Raw genomic sequence first — 24271 nt, forward strand, 5'->3', positions numbered from 1 at the left:
CCTACTTTTGGGTTCCTGCACTATAGTGCCGAGATGAGTGAAAAGAACTTAATTTTGGGTACTTTTTTCTAACCGTGTAGGCTTGCAATTGCTCATTACAGTTAAAATGCTATTTTTCGGTATTATGAAACAATGGGAAACTATAATGATAATTTTTATTTGTAAGATACAAGAAGAGGTGGTAATGTTTGTATATGACATATAAAATTTGTCAATTTTGCTTTCAGAAGGTCACAACTAGCGATTTTATGATCGCTGATTGCTCGCTCATCGCGTTGCTCATCGTTACAGCTAATTGCTATTTTCACACTCTGAAAGCTAAATTGACATGTTTTATGTGTCATACAAACACGTTACCTTCTGTTCTTGCATCTTGTAAATAAGAATTATCATTAAAATATCTCAAAGCTTCCTAAATCCGAAAAATAGCATTTTAGCTGTAATGAGCATTTGCAAGCTTGCGTTTAACTCGGTAATTGGTACATAGCCCAAGAAGTATTTCTCGATTACTTTTTCGAAGGTACGTATCAGCTTTTGTAAACAACGCCTTTGATCGTCGATTTGGCGTAACTGGTAGCTCGCCCACGCATGCTAGTACTACCATCAGATAGGGGAAAATTTTCCCAACCTGTTAGCGGTGTTAGTATGTGGGGCGAGCTATTAGTTATGCCGAACCGACAATAAAATGCGTTGTTTACAAAAGCTGATACGTCCTTCCGAAAAGTAATCGCGATTTGTAGTTATCATTCAGGCAAGGAGCGCTTGCGCCATCGAGGCGACGCCGCTACCATCCGAGCAGGAATGAATGTTTCGATACCTTAAATTGGTATGGATGAGCCTGACATAAGAGGTAAAATACCGAAAAATAATACCAAAAAAATGTTCCCACAATACCATTCCAATACCAAAATTATGATAATGCAATACCAAAAAAATACCACCCAAGCATTCTTTTGGTATCCAAATATCAATTTTTGGTATTCACAAAGTATTTTGCATGTAATTTTTTGGTATTATTTTTTGGTATTTTACCTTTTATGTCATGCTGGTCAATACCAAATTTAGGTATCAGATCAGAATTAGGTATTCATTAGCTATTTTCTCCTGCTCGGGCAGCAGCCAATGATCTCGACGGGAACGACGCGCTAAGTTCGAGGTGCAAAACTCGAACTCTGCGCGCTGACAGTGTGGTATCCCAACTACCCAACCGAAAGGAAATAAGTAATCGTCCAGTTAATTATTACCGAGAAATCACTTGACACGGGAATCCAATTGACTCGATAAAACGTGACTTACCTAACCAAATACTGATGACTCAATGGATGCGATACTAGGGTTGCCGCACACGGCATCCGCTGTACAGTGGTGCCATCATCACACACTAAACTATGAGGGGTAGGGTAATGCGGAGATTAAGTCCTATGTACAGCTCACAGACAGGAACCGCCTTCCTAATGCCACAAACGAAGTGACAGACGACTAACTGGCGAAGAAATCCATTAAAATAATGTGGTTCACTGTAATAGAATTTTCTTGGAAGCTTGTGCCATCATCCACCAGATGGGTAAGTTTTTTTGTTTTGATTTGAACAAAGTTGATTTTGTGTACAATGATTATTTGACAGTGTGCAAAGAGTGTATCATTTTGTGAACCAAAACATTCTAATACATTTGGTGAAAATACTAATACAATCCAGTAGTAGTGTTGCCATGTGGTACAATCCAGTAGTAGTGGTGTTGCCATGTGGTACACTGAAAAATTGAAATAGCAGGTTAGTCACCAAAGTTTTCGAGCCGCTCCGTCTGTCACTTCGTTTGTGCTAATGCTTCTGCTGTTGCTGCTGCTGCTGCTGCTACCTGCTTACCCGCCGTCCGAAGCGAAAATGAGTTGAGGCACATTAGCAGCGCTGTTTTATAACTTTTCTGATTCAAGCAGCACGATGTGCAACCAAATTGTACTTGATTATGAGGACTGGGTTTGGGGAGAACGTTTATTTCATGAAAACAGTGATAACATTATCACTTTTTATTTGTCCATTTTCAAAACAGTTTTATGCGGGAAAGCTTATAGCGTTCCAAAAATAACACCTTTTCGTGACGGTCGCAATTTTAGATTTTCGATTTACCCCCAGTACCCTCCCGTTAGACGTAGTCTACGTCAAAAACACGACCGATTAGCCGTCCTGCCATGGTGGAGGCATAAGAAGTATATTTTTATTTGTCAAATACAATACAAAACAGTACAGAAAGAGACACTCGTGAATACTAGTGTAGCGACATCTGTGTGAGGATAGATGTACCTCTTGAGCAAGTATGGTAGTTGCACATGTACTAGATGTTTGCACCGAGAGCACAAACGAAGTGACAGACGGAGCGGCTCGAAAACTTTGGTGACTAACCTGCTATTGCAATTTTTCAGTGTACCACATGGCAACACCACTACCAGTGGATTGTACCACATGGCAACACTACTACTGGATTGAACTAGCATTTTCACCAAATGCACTAGAATGTTTTGGTTCTATCTCTTTCACTCTACTCAAAACTGGAATGCATAAAAAAATGACAAAATGATAAACTCTTTGCACACTGTCAAAGAATCATTATACACAAAATCAACTTTGTTCAAATCAAAACAAAAAAACTAACCCATCTGGTGGATGATGGCACAAGCTTCCAAGAAAATTCTATTACAGTGAACCACATTATTTTAATGGATTTCTTCGCCAGTTAGTCGTCTGTCACTTCGTTTGTGCCGAGAGGGTCGACACATCTAAATCTCAATTCTAGATGCTCAAAAAATCTCACACTAGCGAATCAATCTTCGAAAAATCATCTTCCATTTCTCGCATCTACTTGCATCGTGCTTCATCTGTTTTGCAGGAAATCTTCAAAATCGACATAAATCTTCCATCTATCTACTCAGCGTGCGTGCAGCTAGCCACAGCAAAACACAATCTTTTCTGCATCGTAGATAGAGTCGTCCCCCTCGGTATGCACAAACAATAATATTAAAAAAATGCGCAATAGGACTCACTTTCCCCATTCACCGTGGGACCTATTTTGAATTTTGTTTATTGTTTATTCTTCATATACATCAACTGTAGCTGAATGATGTTAATATTAATAACAATAGCTACACGCAAACCAAAAATTGATTCAATGTTAGTGGCACTTCCTATCAGCCTCGGCAGCCAATGTAGAGAATGATATTAGTTGGCCATGCAGACGATACAACACTGATAAATTGAACTATTCCCATTTTGCTTGAAATTTAATCAATTTGTCATTAAGCTCAGTTTAATCATATCGAATGATTAAAAATTAATACTCTATTTCTAAAAAATAAGCATCTGATATTAAATCCAGTTTAATCATGATTGATTAGATTGAAAATTATCTTTTTAGAATAAATTTCATTAATTTTTTATTCTATTTTAATACTTTTGGAATGAATTTTAATTAATGAATATTAATATTAAAAAAGAATTAAAATTTATTACTGTAAAGATTATTTCGAATTTAATCATGCATGGCTACTACTACTACATGACTCAATAAAGTAAAGCGGGAATCTGCATACTTTTTAAGCTTTTTTGATTTAATTTATCTTTGAATGAATGATTTTTAATCGTTTTTATTTTGTGTTCTGTCGTCACTCTCTATTAATTTATAATATTGTAGAACGACGTACACACTTGCTTCAATTCTCTCCTATTCCCGTTCTGCAAAATCAAATTATCGTACTGTGAGCGCTTCTTATTCGCTTTAGCCTATCCATGTTTCGAAGCAAGAAAAGAGCAGTGGAGAAAGCAGTCGTCTAATAAGCGCAACGTTCGTGGTTCAAATCCTTTTTTTCGTCGTAATTAATTTCTCTCGCTTATAAACTCCACATCGGTCTCCAATTGTCTTGCATTGGACCGCAGCTCCGTATATCTCATCCTCTGTTCATGCGGTCTCCACTAACATCCTGCGATTCATCATCATAATCGGTTGCTTTATTCGTGAGAACGTTATGGCAGAGCACTTGGCTGGGTTCACTAATATTCGGTTTAAAATACACCAATTGGCGAAGACATTAAACTGGCGTTTAAGAGAAAGACAGCAGTTATCGAGTGGATTCGTAAATAGTTTTTGAGGTCATCTGCATATTATTATCGATGTTCTGCGATAATCAGATGCACGTCGTTGAAATAGGATGGAAATATACCACTGGAGAGGGACATGCGACATGGACGATGAAATGGAGTTAACAAGCTGTTTTTTTTAAATACGGACGAAAATCCATCGGGTCCAGGGTAAAAGGACGATTTGAGCTGCATCGCGGCCTTGGATATTTTTTGATTAAAATTATCGAAACATAGAAACTTATGTCAGAAGATCAACAGTATACATAGTTTGTCATATGTATAAGTGCTTGAAGTACATATTTTTAGAAATGGATCATCAAAACATACCGTAACGTCTCGTAAAGATAGTACTTTACATTCGAATAGGACAGAATACAATAGGGGTATTCGCAAAGCGCATCGTAAACCTACTGAGATTATTAATCAAGCAAATTTCATAGAAATATCGTAAGATTTTTTGCGACAAGATTTTATGTAATTTTACATGACAGAAGACAGAACTATGAAGAACGGTCAGTTTTTTTTCATTCAGCTATCGCATGATTTTCCGTACATATTACTATGAATTTCAATATAAACGAACGGTAGGTATCATTGGATTTTGCAAACAATTTCGAATGTCATTTCGAATGAAACTCATGCGGGAAATGAATGAAATGTATAGTTTGATAGGGTTAATTATTTTCAGGTTTATTTTGCACGACAAATGAACTGAAGTTCAAAAGATTTTACAGCACGACAATTTGTGGTAGCTGATGATAGAAAATTAAATTGATTAGATTTGCAAGTACTAATTTTTGATCTTTTGCCTTACTTTTCCAGGATCCTCAGCGTATTTCTTTTATGAAGCACTTAGCGTCATTCTGTCAACTCTGTTGCCTTCAACACAGCAGTTTAAGTTGATTCGGTTATTGAAGGCAGTTCCGATTTCTGAAATCGAAAATTGTAATAATCACAAATCAACTGAGACTTTTATACTTACGATTTTGCGATTCTACTTGCTTGTTGTTAAAATACTCGTGTCTATTTAAAGATGTATTAAATTATCAAAACAATAGCAATAGGTTGTATCTGTTGAAGTGGATATCGAAAAATCAGCAGCAGCAGCTAGCTTAAATGTCTGCTAATGTATATAAAGTTGTAGACTACAATGGAACAATACGATTTAAATTTTACTTACGGGTTTGCGAAGCCTTGTGCAACGTCGTGTAACTGGATCTGCTATCTTGTTTTTTTTTTTTTTTTTCTCTGACCTCATAATGTTCAAACGATCATCGTATGATACTTTGCAGCATAAATTGACGGAACAATCATGGAACGATGATGTTCTGGGATCCCACGAATCTCCCGCGTCATAGATAAATCAAAATTAACTGAATTGCCGAAGTCGGAGAAGCATACACGATGAGGATTATGCTGTGAAGGGCTGACATCCAGTGTTATGTACACGTAGTACAATGACATAAAACGAGTTTGAGGGTTCAGCTCAAGAAGCTTTTCAAAGTTTTCGATTACCAGTGGGTTCATAACTTCGCAACGGGTGAGGAGCCTGAGGGACAATTCCGAAAACCGATCCGATAGTGGCAACCCGGGACGGGACTTGACAATCGATCTTCTCACTCTTCTTAATGTTTTTGGAGAATGCCCTTCGGAAAGTTGTGCATGGTGTTTGACGGAGTTGACTAGTGATGCCAGGAATGTAAAATATTTTTTTTTTTTAATTTAATTTGGATTTTATCCGGCGTTTCTACCGCAGTTTAGCAGCTTGTACATCACTTTTTGCTCAACACAATAAAAACAACCACTAACAAACAACAATATGCATCGCTTAAAACACGCAGTGCACTCAATTTTTCAACTTTACTTTCGAAAATATAAACAATTAACAGCCTTATTGATTCCGGCATCACTGCCAGCCAAATTAATGCGATCCCTCTGTTCTTTTTATTCCACGATTACTACTGTCAAATCGACCAATCAGAAACTGGCTCGGGTTTGACAGCAAATTGGCTCGAAATCGCTACCCGATTGTCAAGTCCCGTCCCAGGTGGCAACATGCCCGCCAACACTTCTAGACTCATCGTATGAGTCGAGTGCATGCATCCTAATGCGATACGAAGACAACGATACTGGATACGTTCCAGTTTGATGATGTGAGTTTTAGCTGCCGACTGGAAACAAAAACTACCGTATTCTAAAACCGATAAAATCGTTGTCCGGTACAACGTTAGAAGATCTTGCGGATGAGCTCCCCACCACGTTCCGGTAGTTGTTCGGAGAAAATTGATCCTTTGTTGGCATTTTCGTCTCAGATACTCAATGTGGGATCTCCAGGTGCATTTGGAATCGAACCAGACCCCAAGATATTTGAAGGACATAGAATGAGTGATCGGTTTACCCAAAAGTTGAAGCTTTGGTTGTGCTGGGCTATGCTTCCTAGAAAAAACGACCAACTCAGTTTTCTCCGTGGAGAATTCGATACCTAGCTGAATAGGCCCAAGTAGACAAATTGTCTAAGGTATCCTGTAAGGGTCCTTGCAGGTCGACCCCGTTGGGCCCTGTCATAGACACTACGCCGTCATCTGCAAGTTGTCTCAACGTGCAGTTGTCACTTAGACAATTGTCAATTTCTCTGACGTAGAAATTATACAAAAGGGGGCTTAAACATGAGCCCTGGGGGAGACCCATGTAACTAAATCGAGAAACTGTAGAGTTTCCATGAGAAAAGCTCATATTTTTCTCTGACAGCAAATTGTACGAAAAGTTATTTATCAATGGAGAAAGGCCACAAGCGTGGAGTTTGTCTGAAAGGACTTCAACCGATACTGAATCAAAAGCCCCCTTGATATCCAAGAATACACAAGCCATTTGCTCTTTTTTAGCAAAAGCCAACTGAATTTCTGTGGAAAGCAACGCGAGACAGTCGTTCGTTCCTTTGCCCCTACGGAATCCAAATTGAGTATCTGAGAGTAGGTGGTTCGTCTCAACCCATTTATCCAAACGAAAAAGGATTATTTTCTCCAACAATTTTCGAATGCACGATAACATCGCGATGGGACGATACGAGTTATGATCAGGGTTGCTTCCACTCACTTGCTATAAAAAAATATTATTCGGAATTATGCAATCATTAGATGCAATAATGCTATGTTGTACTTGTTAGTAACAAGACGAGGGAGTAAAGTATGTGTTTGACTCATAAAACCTGTCAATTTCGCTTTGAGAGCGTCACAATCAGCGATCTTATGATTCGTGAGCGTTCACTCAGAGTGAGCGCTCACGAGTCGTAAAATCTCTGATTGTGACGCACTGAAAGCAATATTGACAGATTTTATGTGTCAAGCATATACTTCATGACCTCTTCTTGTGATTTACAAGTACTAATAAGCATTATACTATATCATGATTTCATAATACCGAAAAACATTTTTTTATAGCAAGTGAGTGGAAGTAACCCTGGTTATGATCTGACGCGGGTTCCGGGTCATCCGGAACAATATTGAGCTCCAGGAACTGACAAAACAAGTTCAACATGCGCCTTTTAGCGACGTCTGGGAGGTTCTTCAACAAGTCGAACTTGATTCTATCAGCCCCCGGAGCCGAATTGCCACACGAAAGGAGCGCGAGTGAGAGTTCCAGCATTGAAAAAGGCTGGCTGATCTCGTCTACCGAGTTCGTCGTTTCGCGAGGAATCATCTGTGCCGGCACGGAATCAGGACATACTTTTCGCGCGAACTTGAGAATCCAACGATCTGAGTACTCCTCGCTCTCGTTGTTCGAAGACCGGTTACGCATCCTTCGCGCCGCGTAATCATCGATGTTTCGCGCGATAATCTGTCCACGAATTGCCGCTAGTATCCGCGTTTCTTGGCTTTGATGAGAAGAGTACGTTTCGAAATTCACGGGTGTTCCACGTTTCCGGAAAAGCTTAAACGCGTCGGACTTTTTACGATAAACCCCAGTGCATTGCTGGTCCCACCAAGGGGAAGGAGGTTTCCTACGGAAAGACGTTCCAGGAACCGGCCGTGTTTGAGCTCGAAGCGCGCTGTCTAAGATCAGATTGGAGAGGAAGTTATATTCCTCCAACGGTGGAAGCCCTTCTACCGACGACACGGCTTCCTCTATCGCGGTCTTGAACGTTGTCCAATCGATATTACGGGTGAGGTCGTACGCGACGTTAACGGATTCCGACAGATTGAACCCACTGGCAATCGAAATTTTGATCGGCAAGTGATCACTACCGTGGGGATCTTGGATCACATTCCACGTGCAATCTAACGATAATGATTTAGAGCAAAGTGTGAGGTCTAATTTACTTCCATTTGAGGATGGACCAGCCAAACGTGTTACTTCTCCATTGTTAAGAATTGTCATATTGAAGTTGTCACAGAGGTCATATATCATAGTAGAACGGTTGTCATCATACAGTTCACCCCAGCCTGTACCGTGGGAATTGAAATCCCCCATAATCAACCGTGCGCAGGAAGTACTGAACATATATCTGAAAGTTGTTATCGATTAACAACGGCTCTAGGAGGAATATAAACAGAAGCAATACAAAGGCTCTTACCTTTAATAATAGCCTGACATGCGACAACTTCAATACCTGTAAATTGTGGAAGATTCACTCTATAGAAGGAATGGCACTTATTGATCCCCAAAAGTACCCCTCCTCCACGCGAATCCTCACAATCCAGTCGAATAATGTTAAAATCATAAAAAGGAAGATCTATATCTGAAGAGAGCCAAGTTTCACAAAGAGCAAATGCATCACAATCATTATTGTGAACTAAAAACTTAAAAGAGTCTAATTTTGGAATAAGGCTTCGGCAATTCCACTGTAGAACAGTGATCTAATCCCCGACCTCGTTTGAAAAATGCAAGCTGCAAGGAGGGGCCATTTCTATGTCAATTGCTTCAAGAGGGTCTTCACAGAAGGAAGCATTGCCAGAACAATGCTTTTGAGAGGATCAGAAATATTGAGGTACTTGAGGATATCGTCCACAATTTTATCAAATGAGAACAACCCAGATGAAGAAGGGGCTTCTGTTCTTAAAAATGGGACATCAGGGGTTTTGGATGTCCCAGGGAGAGTTGGAAAATCCTGGGTATAGTCAGTTCTGCGGAACCCAGGAGGAGTAGAAGTCTCTTTTTTCCACCACTCCTTGATTTGGGCAAGCTGATTTGGGGTTCTTGATCTGCAACTTTCCACGAACGGATGCGTTTTCGTTTCCGTGCAGAAAAACGGAAAGAAGTTCCCTCATCAGTCAAGTCAGAGTCAGTCTCATCATCTGACAAAAGAGAGACTGGATTTTTGTCGTTGGTCGATGGCGTGGCCGTCTTAAGCATTTCCGCAAAAGATTGCCGGGAACGTTCCTTGAGTGAGCGCTGAAATTTCTCCCCGCGTTGTTTGTACACCGGGCATGACGAGAGACCATGAGGAGTTCCCTTACAGTACACGCATTTTGGTGCAGTGACTGTGCAGGCGCCATCCTCGTGCTTCTCCCCGCATTTGGAACAGCGTGCCTTGCTGGCACAGTGGGACACCGTATGTCCCAACTGCTTACAGTTTTGGCAGTTCATGACCCTGAGAACGAACAAGCGCACAGGTAGTCGAAGTTTTCCCAGCTCGATGTAGTGAGGAAGGGCTGAACCAGAAAAGGTCACACGGAACGAGTCTGTGGGGGTAAAACTCTTTTTACCCTCGCTGACTGATACTGAGCCCAGTTTTTGGACATCCAGTATCTTCACCGGGGGAAGCAAATGGTTCTTGAAACGGCCAACCGCCTGCTTCTCCAAGATCTCGGGGGTCAGACTCGAAGCGACGTTAACGTCACCGAAGCGGTGACCACACCTTCGATCTCCACATCACGAGCTGGGATGTAAACTCTATACTCGAGCGTAAAGAGCTGGGAGACAGCAATCTCATTAACCTGTTTCAGATTAGAGACGGACACATTGAGAACAAAAAGTTAAATTTTCCCATAGTAATTCCCACATAAACATCAAATGGCTCAAGAAACTCAAATTTTGGGAGAATTATCAAGACCTGATTAACACTCCGAATACGATGCCTCGTAAAAGCGTGTACCGTCAAGTTGGCAACCTAGCCATTCCTTGATTAATTTCAAAAATTGTGGTACTTCTAGAATTCCTAGGGTCTGTAGATTATTTTGATCTTAAGAATATTGAAATAGGGTCGTCTACTTTTTTAAAAAGCGAAAAGAGTCGTTGCACTTTTTTTTTAAAGGTGCTTTTATGGATTTGGCAAGTGGCTTAAGATCTATAATTTAGATTAATAGGCACAAATGTTCATAATTTGCCAGAATACAGTCATGGTTCCTACATATGGATCCTGGAGATAACGGAACGGTCCTCCGGAAGAATCGGAACATCCGTAAAAGTGGGCAATCCACGAAACTGATCCTAGAGCTCCGCGGTATTTTCGAAATCATTTGGAACTGTGATATACGCAAGAACTTTGGGTCATGACATAAACATGGTTCCGGATGGCCATGAGGTCGTCCTCCGAAAAATCCGAAACATTCGTAAAAGTGGTCCATCTATGACACGGATCCTAGAGCTCCGCAGTTTTTCGAAAACACTTGGAACTGTCATATAAGCAAGAATTTTGGGTCGTGACATAAACATGGCCATGGGACTGTCCTCCGGAAGATCCGGAACATCCGTAAAAGTGGTCCATCCATGAAACTGATCCTAGAGCTCCACAGTTTTTGCGAAACACGTGGAACTGTGATATGAGAAATAAATTGGGGTCGTGACATAAACATGGACCCGGATGGCCATGGGACCGTCCTCCGGAAGATCCGAAGCATCCGTAAAGGTAGTCAATCCATAAAACTGTTCAATATCAGCTCCAGGGTTTTTATAAACACTTGAAACTGTGATATAAGAAAAAAAATTGGTCGTGACGTAAACATGAACCCGGATGGCTTTGGGACCATCCTCTGGAAAATCCGGTACATGCGTAAAAGTGGTAAATCCATGAGACTGGTCCTAAAGCTCCACAGGTTTTTTTTTTCGAAAATATTAAGAACTGTGACATAAGAAAGAATTTGGGGTCGTGACATAAACACACACCTTTACAAAAACGTTTTTAAAAAAGTAGGTTGTTGAAATCCATCAATAAATGGCTATGTTATGTTATTGAAAACTTGCCGTTAAACGCTTTTCGGAGGCTTCGTAGTCGGTGTAAAGTTATTTACTAATCGTATTCGGAGCTTATAGAGCTAATAAAATACTCTTCTTATACCGCAATCTATAAGCGCACGGTCATAAAAATAGTGTTCAAAATCTTAATTTCACATGCTAAAGATGCATATACCTTGATGGACTATTCAAGTTTGTTCTTAATGCAGTTTTCAATCAAGTAAATGCTATTCTTGTGGTAGAAAACACTCTTTTCCAAATTCAACAAAGTTTGGGTCATAATATGTTTGAAATTTTAATTCCTTGGCGAAGAAGTGCATGGATATTGTGCCATGAGTCGCAAACGCCTTCTTCCAAACCGTAATATTATTTACAAATGCTTATTTATTGTTTGCATTTTAAAAGAAGGCAACGGAAAACTTAAGAAGTGATTGTTTGATCATCTTACATCTTCATTGAATCTTCCTAACGCGACACTTCTGAACGAATGGTCTGATTGAGGCCACCAATATATAATAAGAAAGGGCTTAACGAGTACTAAGAGCATTCGAATTTTTACTTTCCCAAATGTTTAATATTTCCATAATGCCAAAAAATTTGTCTTTCTTAACGGGACACCATCATAATGTGGCTGTTTTTGAAACTGTTTAAAATTGAAGTGAAATATATTTTTATAAGAAACACAACTAGTGTATGAAATAGTACTTTCATTTTCCATGTATAACTCAACCTGTAAGCAGGGTTAGTTAGTTATCTTTGTTAAGGAGACTTTTAGCCGAATTCTGGTTCGTCTCCGATAAGCAGGGTTGCTTCCACAGCAAGTCATAAAAAATGTTTTTCGAAATTATAAAATCTTTAGATGTTATTATGATATTTTGTACTTGTTAGTTTAAAGAAGAGGTTGCAAACAATGTGTTTGACACACCTGTCAATTTTGCTTTGAGAGTGTCACAATCAGCGATTTTATGATTCGTGAGCGTTCACTCAAAGTGAGCGCTCGCGAGTCAAAAAATCGCTGATTGCGAAAATTTGATAGGTTTTATGCAGGCTTGCAATTGCTCATTATAGCTAAAATGATATTTTTCGGTATTATGAAACAATGGGATACTATAATGTTAATTTTTATTTGTAAGATGCAAGAAGAGGTGGTAAAGTTTGTATATGACATAAAAAATTTGACAATTTTGCTTTCAGAAGGTCACAACTAGCGATTAGCTGTAACGATGAGCAACGCGATGAGCGAGCAATCAGCGATCATAACAACCTTCTGAAAGCAAAATTGACAAATTCTATATGTCATATACAAACTTTACCACCTCTTCTTGCATCTTACAAATTAAAATTACCTTAATAGTATCCCATTGTTTCATAATACCGAAAAATATCATTTTAGCTGTAATGAGCAATTGCGAGCCTGGTTTTATGTGACAAACACTTGCCTTTCAACCTCTTCTTGTATCTTACAAATATAAAATATCATTATAACATCTTATGATTCCAAAATTCCGAAAATCATTTTTATAGCAAGTGAGTGAAAGCAAGCCTGGCGCTTGCATAGCACTGAAAGAAATTCAGTTCAAAATCAAAAATTTGCATGTTCATAATGTATTTATTGTCTTAACATTCAATTTATTTACAATTTGTTGCCTGCCAATTACCTGCGGCATTGCTGGCATAAGATCACGTGGACGTTTCTATACAATCTGTTTAATATTGACGACGGATAGCTCACGATATGTCACTTGTTGAGATCTGCGATGATGTTTTGAACGGTCAGATGTTCGAAGAGTTAAGTCTGCTTGTCTGCAATCTGACAAACATAACTAAAATCTTATTTACTAAATGGCAAACAATGTTGTGAACACTGTTGGATGCAAGTTTGTATAGAAACGTTAAAGTGATCAGCAAATTGAACGTTAAATGCTTGTATGATATATGAGAATGGCGAATTACGTCTGCATCTGGTATGGCCATATGAATTATTGTCTAATGTTACTAATAAATTATATTTCAGTTCCATCAAACGATAATGACGTACCTGAAAGATAAAATTTGGCAGTTTCATTTCTACATCTCTAAAACATGGCCAGAAGATCCGATTTGTCTACATTTTCCAGGATGCACCTTAACCGTAAGTATTAAATTATTATGGAAATATTTATAGTAATCAGAATCGAAGCATTTGAATGTTTTTCGGTTCTGAACAATATTTTGTTTATTGTTATCACATATCACACAAACCGTATTGCCCCAGGCTTCACCTTCAAGCGTGATTTCATAAATGCTAGTTTCTATTCGTTGTACTTATTGCATTACCGGGTCAGTCGCCAACCATATTGTACTCTTTTCTTTTCTTTTATTCATGATTCATTCATTTAACGTCAGTCTCTGTTCCGCAATCTAGTGCCGATCATCGACGGACATCAATTGCCATTCATTGACGGTAATCGAATGTTCAGGGAGGTGGCTTCCACACCTGGGTAGATATCGCACCCATCAACACGTGGGCTGGGACTAAAGGCTTCACTTCCCTTCCGAAGGAAGCTTTTGCAAAATCATGAAGTATGATGTGTTGAACGACGAGTTTTAATTCTAGTTGAGAAATGGCCACTTCCTAAAGGGCCCCAGAACATTTCCGTGATGGCCAATGTGATCGTGGTCTCTCAATAAGGCTACTACCAGCCGAGTTTTGAAAAACCATGAAGTTGGATATGTCACACGATAGGTTTTGGTTCTTTTAGAAAACTAGCCTCTTCCCCGGAGACACCGGAACATAACCGAGAGGTCTAGTGTGATTGTGGTTTGTCAATAAGGCTGGCCATGTTTTGTAAAATCATGAAGTTTGATGCGTCGCACAACGGGTTTTGGTTCTTGTCGAAAATTGGCTACTTCCCGGGGGCTCCGGAACATTTCCGGGAACTATCGGTATATCGGATATGGGTCCAATTACATCATTTGAGTGAGAAAATATTATGTTCACCGTGTGTATAATTATTACAGAACAGTAAAGCCGAATGCCGTGAGAGTGAACCCAACGTGCAGAAAAAGTTTGAAAAATGGTTTTTTGAGTGCTAATTTCATTACGAAATTTATGCTAATTTAGACCTTAGCCACATTAATATCGAAATAAAGCTTTCGCTCGTCTTAAAGTAGATAACTTTAATATCAATGAATTTAATTTAAAATGGGAGAGATTAATGAACAAATCACGGTAGTGCTACTGACAATTTATGAACATAACATAACATCTACTCGAAAAACCAGTTCTTATACGTAATTATCAACACTCTTCCAGTGACTGAAATCTGTCTATTTAGTGTTAACCTTTTCTTTCCCATAGTTGCTCAAGATAATCAACAAGTGGGTGATCATTTTTTTTAACAAACTTATGCTGCAATATGCATTTGATATATTTTCAAATCGAATTCTAACATTTCAAAACAGTGAAAAATCTTGTGGTAAGTATAGGGTTCAACATTTTCTAGACCGCTCCGGAAATCGAGTCCGCCGGCTCCAGATAGGCCAAGACTCCAAAAGTTTGAACGGATCTTCCTGCGGCCCATCTGGTGACCACTTGGAGCCAATGACCAGCTCAGGGGAACGACACTTCAGGATTATCCCATTTTTACCCAAGCCTCTCATAAAATTTTCAACGTGCGCAAAATTTCAATCCATCCTATCCAGGGTAGAGAACTACTTCGGCCTAATCGCCCATTTTGGGCCTATCGAGCAGAAAACTTCAAATAAATCCATGATTTCAGGGTTAACTAGTCAATTATGTGTATGGTACGATACTTTAGTTAATAAGCTTCCGAACGAAGTCAATGAGAAAGCGTGATATGAAGGTTTGCACCCATTATTCCCAAAAACAAAAGAAGCGCTCCGACCGAATCAATTTTTATCTTCATCGGATAGGCCGAAGTGAATTCATTGGCGGTTCAATGGCGTTTCAATGCGTTAGGCCGAGTTTAGAATCCGTAGGCCGAGTTTGGCGTCAAGAAGCAGTGTTAGACTTTTGGCAATATATCAACGATTGGTTTTTCTTTATCAAATCTTTTGGTACGTACGGAAAGGTAAATTAATTTGGATCCATCAGTAATTATAACATTCCGTTTCGTGCTAAACTGCGTTAGATTAAGAAATACTAAGTGCGGGTTGTGCTTAATAGGCCGGAAATGGGGTAGTTAACCCTATTCTTTCTATTCCCAACTTATCCCTTCTGCATGCACTCAAATTGTCAAGCAAGCCGTGCAGTTTCTCGAAGTTTTCAGATGACAAGATATTTACCTTATTTGACAAAACCCAGGTAATCATGACGTTTGATTATAAAGATTGCTGACGTTTATCGTACGTACACTACGTCACGTATATGTATACGCAAAATGCTTTCATCGGGAAAAAAAACTTCATAGCGGAAAATGTTCCCGATGAAAACAAATCACTGACACAATAATACTTTAGCAATCTCTATTGAAAACAATTAGAATGAAGAAAAGAAACCTACTGCTGTCATGATAACCTGGGTTTTGTCAAATAAGGTAAATATTTACATTGCTTGTACCAAAGAATAATCGGTCTCGGGGGCAAAAACATCAAGTGCATCACGGAGGAGACGGCAACGCACATCCATTTCCCGGACTCAAACCGATCGAATTCGACGGATAAGAGCCCAGCTGTCTGTGTGTTGTAGCATGAAAGTTACCGAACAGGCGCGAAACAACTGTTGATTTCGTTCGAATTGATGATTCTAGCCCCGGGAAAAGCCACACCAATGAAACCCCCTACGACAAGCAGGTGGAAAAAGAATTCATGTTATTTTTTTCCACTCGACCTAAACTTTACTCGTCGCTGCTGCTGGCCAAGGGTTTGGATATGAAGGAGCTAATGGTGAAGTAAGACACCCACCGGCTGATGGAGTTTCTGTACGAGAATATTGCGAATCAAATTCCCGTCCAAATACAGCTGGGAATGTTCACCGGAACCTACACTGAAACAAGGACCATAGTTAGGAATACTATTTTGCAGAAAACACTTTCAATATAACCACGCTTATTACCGTTAAATCTACTTCGATTTCAGTAACTATGAATATAAGCAAATTTACTATGACTTTGGCAAAACTACTATGCTTGCTCAAATTGCGTAGATATTTGGATAGAAATAAAAGTAACATTAAATGAAATTGTTTTCAGCAAAAATCTATTGGTGAGGGTACTTAATTTAAACCAGCAATATAGTATTTTTGCCGATGGATTTTGTATCAGTGTAGTGATCCATCGCCACCATTCATCCTACTGTACAGTTTCGACGTATTCCGTACGGAACCGTTTTCTGTGCTTGAGCTGTCAGCTTTTTTTTTAACTCTTTATTTGTTCCATATTCAAAATAAATTACATTTCATTTTAACCTTTTTTAACAGTAACTTACCAGCTTTAATTGTTATGATATATATCTAAGTATTTTTACATTCTTCCTGCCTTAGCAATTCAGCCTGCATGTCAGCATAACAATTGAAATCTTAAAACTAAAAACTAAAACTAAATCTTATCTAAGTATAGAGGGAATAAATCGTTGCAATTGAGGATTGCAACGATTTTTGCCTGAAATTATTAATTATTTTGTTGGACATTTGTTCTAAAGTCTCAACATTCGAAATTCTATGTACTTCGGTACTAGACCATATTGGCACAGCGTGAAGCATGGCCGGTCTAAAAACTTGTTTAAATATTAGAAGTTTATTCGTCAGGCAAAGTTTGGATTTCCTGTTTATAAGAGGATACAAACATTTTATATACTTGTTACATTTGGCTTGAATGTGATCTTTAGAAGTTAATTTTTGGTCAAGTATTAATCCAAGATATTTCACTTGGTTTGATCAGGAAATTGGAACTTCATTCATAGTGACTATGTGACTACTACTAGGTTTCAAAAAGGAAGTTCTAGGCTTATGTGGAAATATTATAAGTTGAGTTTTGAAAGCGTTTGGAGAAATCTTCAATTTTTGTAAATAAGAAGAAAAAATATCTAAACTTGTCTGCAGCCTGCTGCAAATAACACGAAGACTTCTTCCTTTAGCGGAAATGCCTGTGTCATCAGCGAACAAAGATTTGTGGCAACCCTGAGGCAAATCAGGGAGGTCCGAAGTGAAAATGTTATACAATATAGGCCCAAGAATGCTACCCTGCGGAACTCCTGCTCTAACTGGTAGTCGATTAGATTTGGAATTTTGATAATTTACCTACAGAGTTCTGTCAGTTAAATAATTTTGAACTAATTTCCTAATATAAAGTGGAAAATTAAACTTTTTCAATTTAGCAATCAAACCTTCATGCCAAATACTGTCGAATGCTTTTTCTATGTCTAGAAGAGCAACTCCAGTTGAGTAGCCTTCAGATTTGTTTGAACGAATTAAATTGGTAGCTCTTAAGAGTTGATGAGTAGTTGAATGTTCATGGAGAAATCCAAACTGCTCATCTGCAAAAATTGAGTTCGTATTGATGTGAAGCATCATTCTGTTTAAAATTATCTTTTCAAAAAGCTTACTTATTGAAGAAAGCAAACTTATTGGACGGTAGCTAGAAGCTTCAGCTGGATTTTTATTCGGCTTCAAAATTGGAACAACTTTTGCATTTTTCCATTTATCAGGAAAGTATGCCAAATGGAAACATCTGTTAAAAAATTTTACCAAGAAAGACAAGGTACTCTCTGGGAATTTTATATAGATATAGATAATTCCATCATCTCCTGGAGCTTTCATATTATGAAACTTTCTGGTTATAGACCTTACTTCGTCCAAATCAATCCCATAGGAATCATCAAAAATATTTTCCCGGGTGAAAATATTCACATAATCCCGAGTATCCTGATTCTCAATAGGACTAGTAAGACCAAAACTGAAATTATGGGAACTCTCGAATTGCTTAGCAAGTTTCAAAAGTTTTGTTCCTCAGGGCAGAGAATCGCTTTTTAATTTGTTTTTGCAAATCCCGCCAGATAACTTTCATGGCATGATCGCGTGTTCTTTGATATTCACCCCTATTCTGTATTTCGTTTCGAACGAAATTCTCATACAAAAAAAATATTTTTTGTATGAGAATTTCGTTTGAAACGAAATCCAGAATAGGGGTGATTGTCTCCTACGGACATTTTAAAGACGGATCAAGAGCTGAAGATCGTCGTTTATTATAATTGAATCGAATTTAACCTCGCATTTTGGTACTGAGGTAGCTCTTGCTTCAACTATAGAAGTAGTCAGAGATTCAAGAGCATAATTAATTTCAACTTTGGTTTGCAAAGGAATGTTTGGATCGAAATTATATTCCATAAATGTTCGATATTGCTCCCAATCAGCTCTATGGTAATTGAAAGTAGAGCTGTTGGGATCAGAAATTATTTCTTGGGATATTTCAAAAGTTACTGGAAGGTGATCAGAACCGAAGTCAGCATGAGTAACCAATTGGCTACAAAGTTGACATGAATCAGTTAAAACCAAATCAATAGTTGAGGGATTTTTTGCAGAAGAAAAGCATGTTGGGCTGTTTGAATATAGAATAGTGTAATAACCTGCAGAACAATCATCAAACACAATATTAGCATTGGAATTGCTTTGAGCATTTTTCCATGAGCGGTGTTTTGCATTAAAATCATCAATAATGAAGAATTTAGATCTATGGCAGGTAAGTTTCTGAAGGTCACCCTTGAGAAAATTCTTTTGCTGGCCTACGCATTGGAATGGCAAATAGGCAGCTATAAACGTAAGTTGACCAAATTTTGTTTCAACAGAAACTCCCAAAGTTTCAAAAACTTTGGTTTCAAATGAAGCAAGAATTTTATGTTTAATTCGTCTATGAACAATGCTGGCAACGCCACCACAGGGTCCATCAAGACGATCATTTCTATAAATGAAATAATTTGCGTCCTTCTTAACCTTATGGTCGGGTTTAAGGAACGTTTCAGTTATAACGGCAATATGCACGTTATGAACTCTCAAAAAGTTAAATAGCTCATCTTCATTATCTTAAAGAGATCGAGCATTCCAATTTAAAATATGTAATGATTTAAAAGCTATTACTGAATTTCAAAGCCATGACAATATTTTTTGCAAATTTTACTCCAGTTTGAATAGCATCAAACATGGAGTTAGATTTAAGCATATCAGAAATCATGTCAATTAATGATTTCTGTAAAAATTCTATTTTAGGGGCAGTAGGGTAGAGAACTACTTCGGCCTAATCGCCCATTTTGGGCCTATCGAGCAGGAAACTTCAAATAAATCCATGATTTCAGAGTTAACATATAAATTATGCATATGGTACGATACTTTAGTTAATAAGATACCTAACGAAGTCAATGAGAACGCGTGATATGAAGGTTTGCACACATTATTCCCAAAAACAAAAGAAGCGCTCCGACCGAATCAATTTTTATCTTCATCCGATAGGCCGAAGTGAATTTATTGGCATTTTAATGCGCTAGGCCGAGTTTAGAATCCGTAGACCGAGTTTGGCGTCAAGAATCAGTGTTATAATTTTGACAATATCCCAACGATTGGTTTCTCTTTATCAAATCTTACGGTACGTACGGAAAGGTAAATAAATTTGGAAGCCATCAGTAATAACAACATTCCGTTTTGTGCTAAGCTGCGCTAGATTAAGAAAAACTAAGTGCGGGTTGTGCTTAATAGGCCGGAAATGGGGTAGTTATTCCTACTGCTTCCTAAGTCAAAATTTCCGTTAGAATTACGTTGGTTAGTATTTTGATTTCTACCCGCTGCAATAGCAGCATAGGTAGCTCCATTAACTCGCTGAAAATTGTTAGCAACGAGGGGAGTAGGTATGGATGAAAAAAATGAAGCAGGGGTGATATTTGTACCTAAGGGTACGAATGTAGAATTTGTTCCTAGCTGACCGTTGTTAACAGCATAGTAATTTGTACATGGGCGGAAACGTGAAGCGTTTCCTACCTGTCGGTTAGAACGAGATTGTAGGATCGCTTTGCGAGTCTTACATTCCCAAAAATTGGATTTGTGGATCTTCCTTCACAGGACAGTCGTCCTTTGCGTGAGAGGAATCACCACAATTCATGCATTTAGCTGTCATGTAGCAATTTTTAGTTCCGTGACCCCATACCTGGCACTTACGGCACTGGGTGAGGTTTTGGAAATTTCCTCCACGCACCAATACGAAGACGACGATGAAAGCACCCACATCGACCGGAGAAAAGGCTTCCCGCAATAGGCAGCATGACTAGGCCGCCGTCATCCGGTCGGGATCGACTTGCACTGGTGTGACCACGATTTGAAAAACAACCGGTCTTTTTTAGTGCCAATTCAAAAACGGAAAGATCAACATATTTTTTCCGTCAACTAGCGGTTCTACGTCAAGCTTCCGTTCATGCCCCTAGGAACAGCCCCTTCTACTTTTTTTCGTATCTATTGAATAAGCCGAAAATTCCATGCATTTTGTGCTCGAAAATATGTAATTTTGTCATCAGAAAACGAGGCGTTTCCGTGATGGGAAAAGTGGTTTCCATACAAAGTCGCCGAATATTGATTCCGAGCACTGAACATGTCAGACGGTACCTATCTTTATGCCTTTTAACACTCCGAATACGGGTTTTAACTTTACGCCGACTACGAAGCCTCCGAAAAGCGTGTAACGGCAAGTTTGCAATGGTATAATTTCTTAATGAATTTCAAAAACTGTGGTACCTTTAGAATTCCTAGGGTTTGTAGCTGATTTTGATTGTAAAAAGATTGAAAATAGAGTCGTCTACTTTATTAAAAGGCGAAAAGAGTTGTTACACGTTTTTCTGAAAGGTGTGTTTGTAGGGTTTTGAAAGTTCAATAGAGGATAAAAAGCGTCCTGGAGAAAATCTTACGAAGTGTTTCTGGTTATTTGACATGGTCATGTGGTATTCGGTAATTGCGAGAATTTGTATGTACCACTTCAATACTTTTTTTTTTATGTTAATTTATTTGTACAGGCTCAATCGAATAAACTTTACAGAGCCGAGTTATCATTTGCATTATACATGATTAATGTCTTAAATCTAGAGTTAAAGGAATTGAACCGATTACTCGCGGTCGTCTCGAGGTTAGTGGAGATTTACAATTTTTTGGATGGGGAAAGGGAGAAGGAGAAATATGATTTATTATACAAATATTTAATTAATCCTAAAACATGAACTTATTTCTATTCATCTTGAAAACAAACAAAAAAAAAAAAACTACACGCACAATACACAAACTAAACACAAGGTTAATCAAACTTACAATCTAAGGTTAGTATTCTTATAGTAAACATATATGAGTTTCATAAACTCCAGATCACGTCTAGCCAAAATATCCCGAACTGGAACATTAGGTTGTCTGCCTCGAGCCCGAAGGGAATCGCACAGCTCAGATCTGACTCCACGATGCTCAGCACAAGACCAAAGGATGTGATCGGCGTCTTGGTAACCTTGTCCACATTCACAGAGATTGCTGTCTCCCAGCCCAACACGAAACAAGTGAGCGTTTAACGAATAGTGATTGGACATGAGGCGAGACATCAGACGAATGAAGTCTCGACCCACATCCAACCCCTTGAACCAAGGACTCTTCGACACCTTAGTGATGATCGAGAATAGCCATCGTCCCAAACTTCCTTCACTCCATTTATTTTGCCAGCTGGCGAGCGACTGTTGACGATAAATGAAGAAAAATTCATTGTAGGCGATTTGTCGATCGTAAATATCGCCTTGCATAGCGCCCACCTTAGCAAGTGAGTCCGCCTTCTCATTGCCCGGAATCGAGCAATGAGATGGGACCCATGCAAAGGTGATGACAAAAGATCTCAAAGATAAAGCACTCAGAAGCTCTCGTATTTTCATGAGAAAATACGAGGAGTGCTTTACCGGCCTCATGGATCGAATAGCCTCGACAGAACTGAGACTATCCTAAAAATAAAATAGTGATCTGGTGCAAGTGAGGCGATCGTTTCTAGCGTATAGTGTATTGCCGCCAGTTCAGCAACATATACGGAACAAGGAGCTTGAAGCATTCGAGAGGCGCTATGAAATTCGTTAAAAATACCAAAACCAGCGGACGACTCTATTAGTGATCCATCTGTGAAGAACGATCTTGCGGAATCAACTTGGCCAAACTTTGCAGCGTAAATTGACGGAACAATCATGGAACGATGATGTTCTGGGATTCCACGAATCTCCCGCGTCATAGATAAATCAAAACTAACTGAATTGCCGAAGTCGGAGAAGCATACACGATGGGGATTATGCTGTGAAGGGCTGACATCCTGAGTTATGTACACGTAGTACAATGACATAAAACGAGTTTGAGGGTTTAGCTCAAGAAGCTTCTCAAAGTTTTCGATTACCAGTGGGTTCATAACTTCACAACGGGTGAGGAGCCTGAGGGACAATTCCGAAAACCGATCCGATAGTGGCAACATGCCCGCCAACACTTCGAGACTCATCGTATGAGTCGAGTGCATGCATCCTAACGCGATACGAAGACAACGATTCTGGATACGTTCCAGTTTGATGATGTGAGTTTTAGCCGCCGACTGGAAGCAAAAACTACCGTACTCTAAAACCGATAAAATCGTTGTCCGGTACAACGTTAGAAGATCTTGCGGATGAGCTCCCCACCACGTTCCGGTAATTGTTCGGAGAAAATTGATCTTTTGTTGGCATTTTCGTCTCAGATACTCAATGTGGGATCTCCAGGTGCATTTGGAATCGAACCAGACCCCAAGATTTTTGAAAGACATGGAATGAGTGATCGGCTTACCCAAAAGTTGAAGCTTCGGTTGTGCTGGGCTATGCTTCCTAGAAAAAACGACCAACTCAGTTTTCTCCGTGGAGAATTCGATACCTAGCTGGATAGCCCAATTAGACAAATTGTCTAAGGTATCCTGTAAGGGTCCTTGCAGGTTGACCCCTTTGGGCCCTGTCATAGACACTACGCCATCATCTGCAAGTTGTCTCAACGTGCAGTTGTCACTTAGACAATTGTCAATTTCTCTGACATAGAAATTGTACAAAAGGGGGCTTAAACATGAGCCCTGGGGGAGACCCATGTAACTAAATCGAGAAGCTGTAGAGTTTCCATGAGAAAAGCTCATATGTTTCTCTGACAGTAAATTGTACAAAAAGTTATTAATTAATGGGGAAAGGCCACAAGCGTGGAGTTTGTCTGAAAGGACTTCAACCGATACTGAATCAAAAGCCCCCTTAATATCCAAGAACACAGAAGCCATTTGCTCTTTTTTAGCAAAAGCCAACTGGATTTCTGTGGATAGCAACGCGAGACAGTCGTTCGTTCCCTTACCCCTACGGAAACCAAACTGAGTATCTGAGAGTAGGTGGTTCGTCTCAACCCATTTGTCGAGGCGAAAAAGGATCATTTTCTCCAACAATTTTCGAATGCACGATAACATCGCGATGGGACGATACGAGTTATGATCTGACGCGGGTTTTCCAGGCTTTTTAATGGCTATAACTCTCACTCGCCTCCAATCATCTGGAACAATATTGAACTCCAGGAACTGACAAAACAAGTTCAACATGCGCCTCTTAGCGACGTCTGGGAGGTTCTTCAACAAGTCGAACTTGATCCTATCAGCCCCCGGAGCCGAATTGCGACACGAAAGGAGCGCGAGTGAGAGCTCCAGCATTGAAAAAGGCTGGCTGATCTCGTCTACCGAATTCGTCGTTTCGCGAGGAATCATCTGTGCCGGCACGGAATCAGGACATACTTTTCGCGCGAACTTGAGAATCCACCGATCCGAGTACTCCTCGCTCTCGTTGTTTGAAGACCGGTTACGCATCCTTCGCGCCGTGTTCCAAAGCGTATTCATCGACGTTTCGCACGATAAACCGTCCACGAATTGCCGCCAGTATCCGCGTTTCTTGGCTTTGATGAGGCTCTTGAGTTCGTGTTCAAGAGTCGAGTACGCTTCGAAATACTCG

The 24271-nt window shown here is 39.4% G+C and overlaps 1 protein-coding gene across 1 annotated transcript in view; it reads left to right on the plus strand.

Moving 5' to 3' along the window:
* Positions 1-24271, plus strand: part of LOC135714984 (uncharacterized) — a 101996-nt gene that overhangs the window by 40022 nt on the left and 37703 nt on the right. Inside the window, exon 3 of the mRNA XM_065238388.1 lies at positions 13314-13430. Coding sequence (XP_065094460.1) covers positions 13314-13430 — 117 coding nt within the window. The remainder of the gene's footprint in view (positions 1-13313; positions 13431-24271) is intronic.

Source organism: Ochlerotatus camptorhynchus, unplaced genomic scaffold, assembly GCF_037179485.1.
Source record: "Ochlerotatus camptorhynchus isolate MF236.1 unplaced genomic scaffold, CSIRO-AGI_Acam_v1.1 ptg000771l, whole genome shotgun sequence".
NCBI classification, from domain to species: Eukaryota; Metazoa; Arthropoda; class Insecta; order Diptera; family Culicidae; genus Ochlerotatus; species Ochlerotatus camptorhynchus.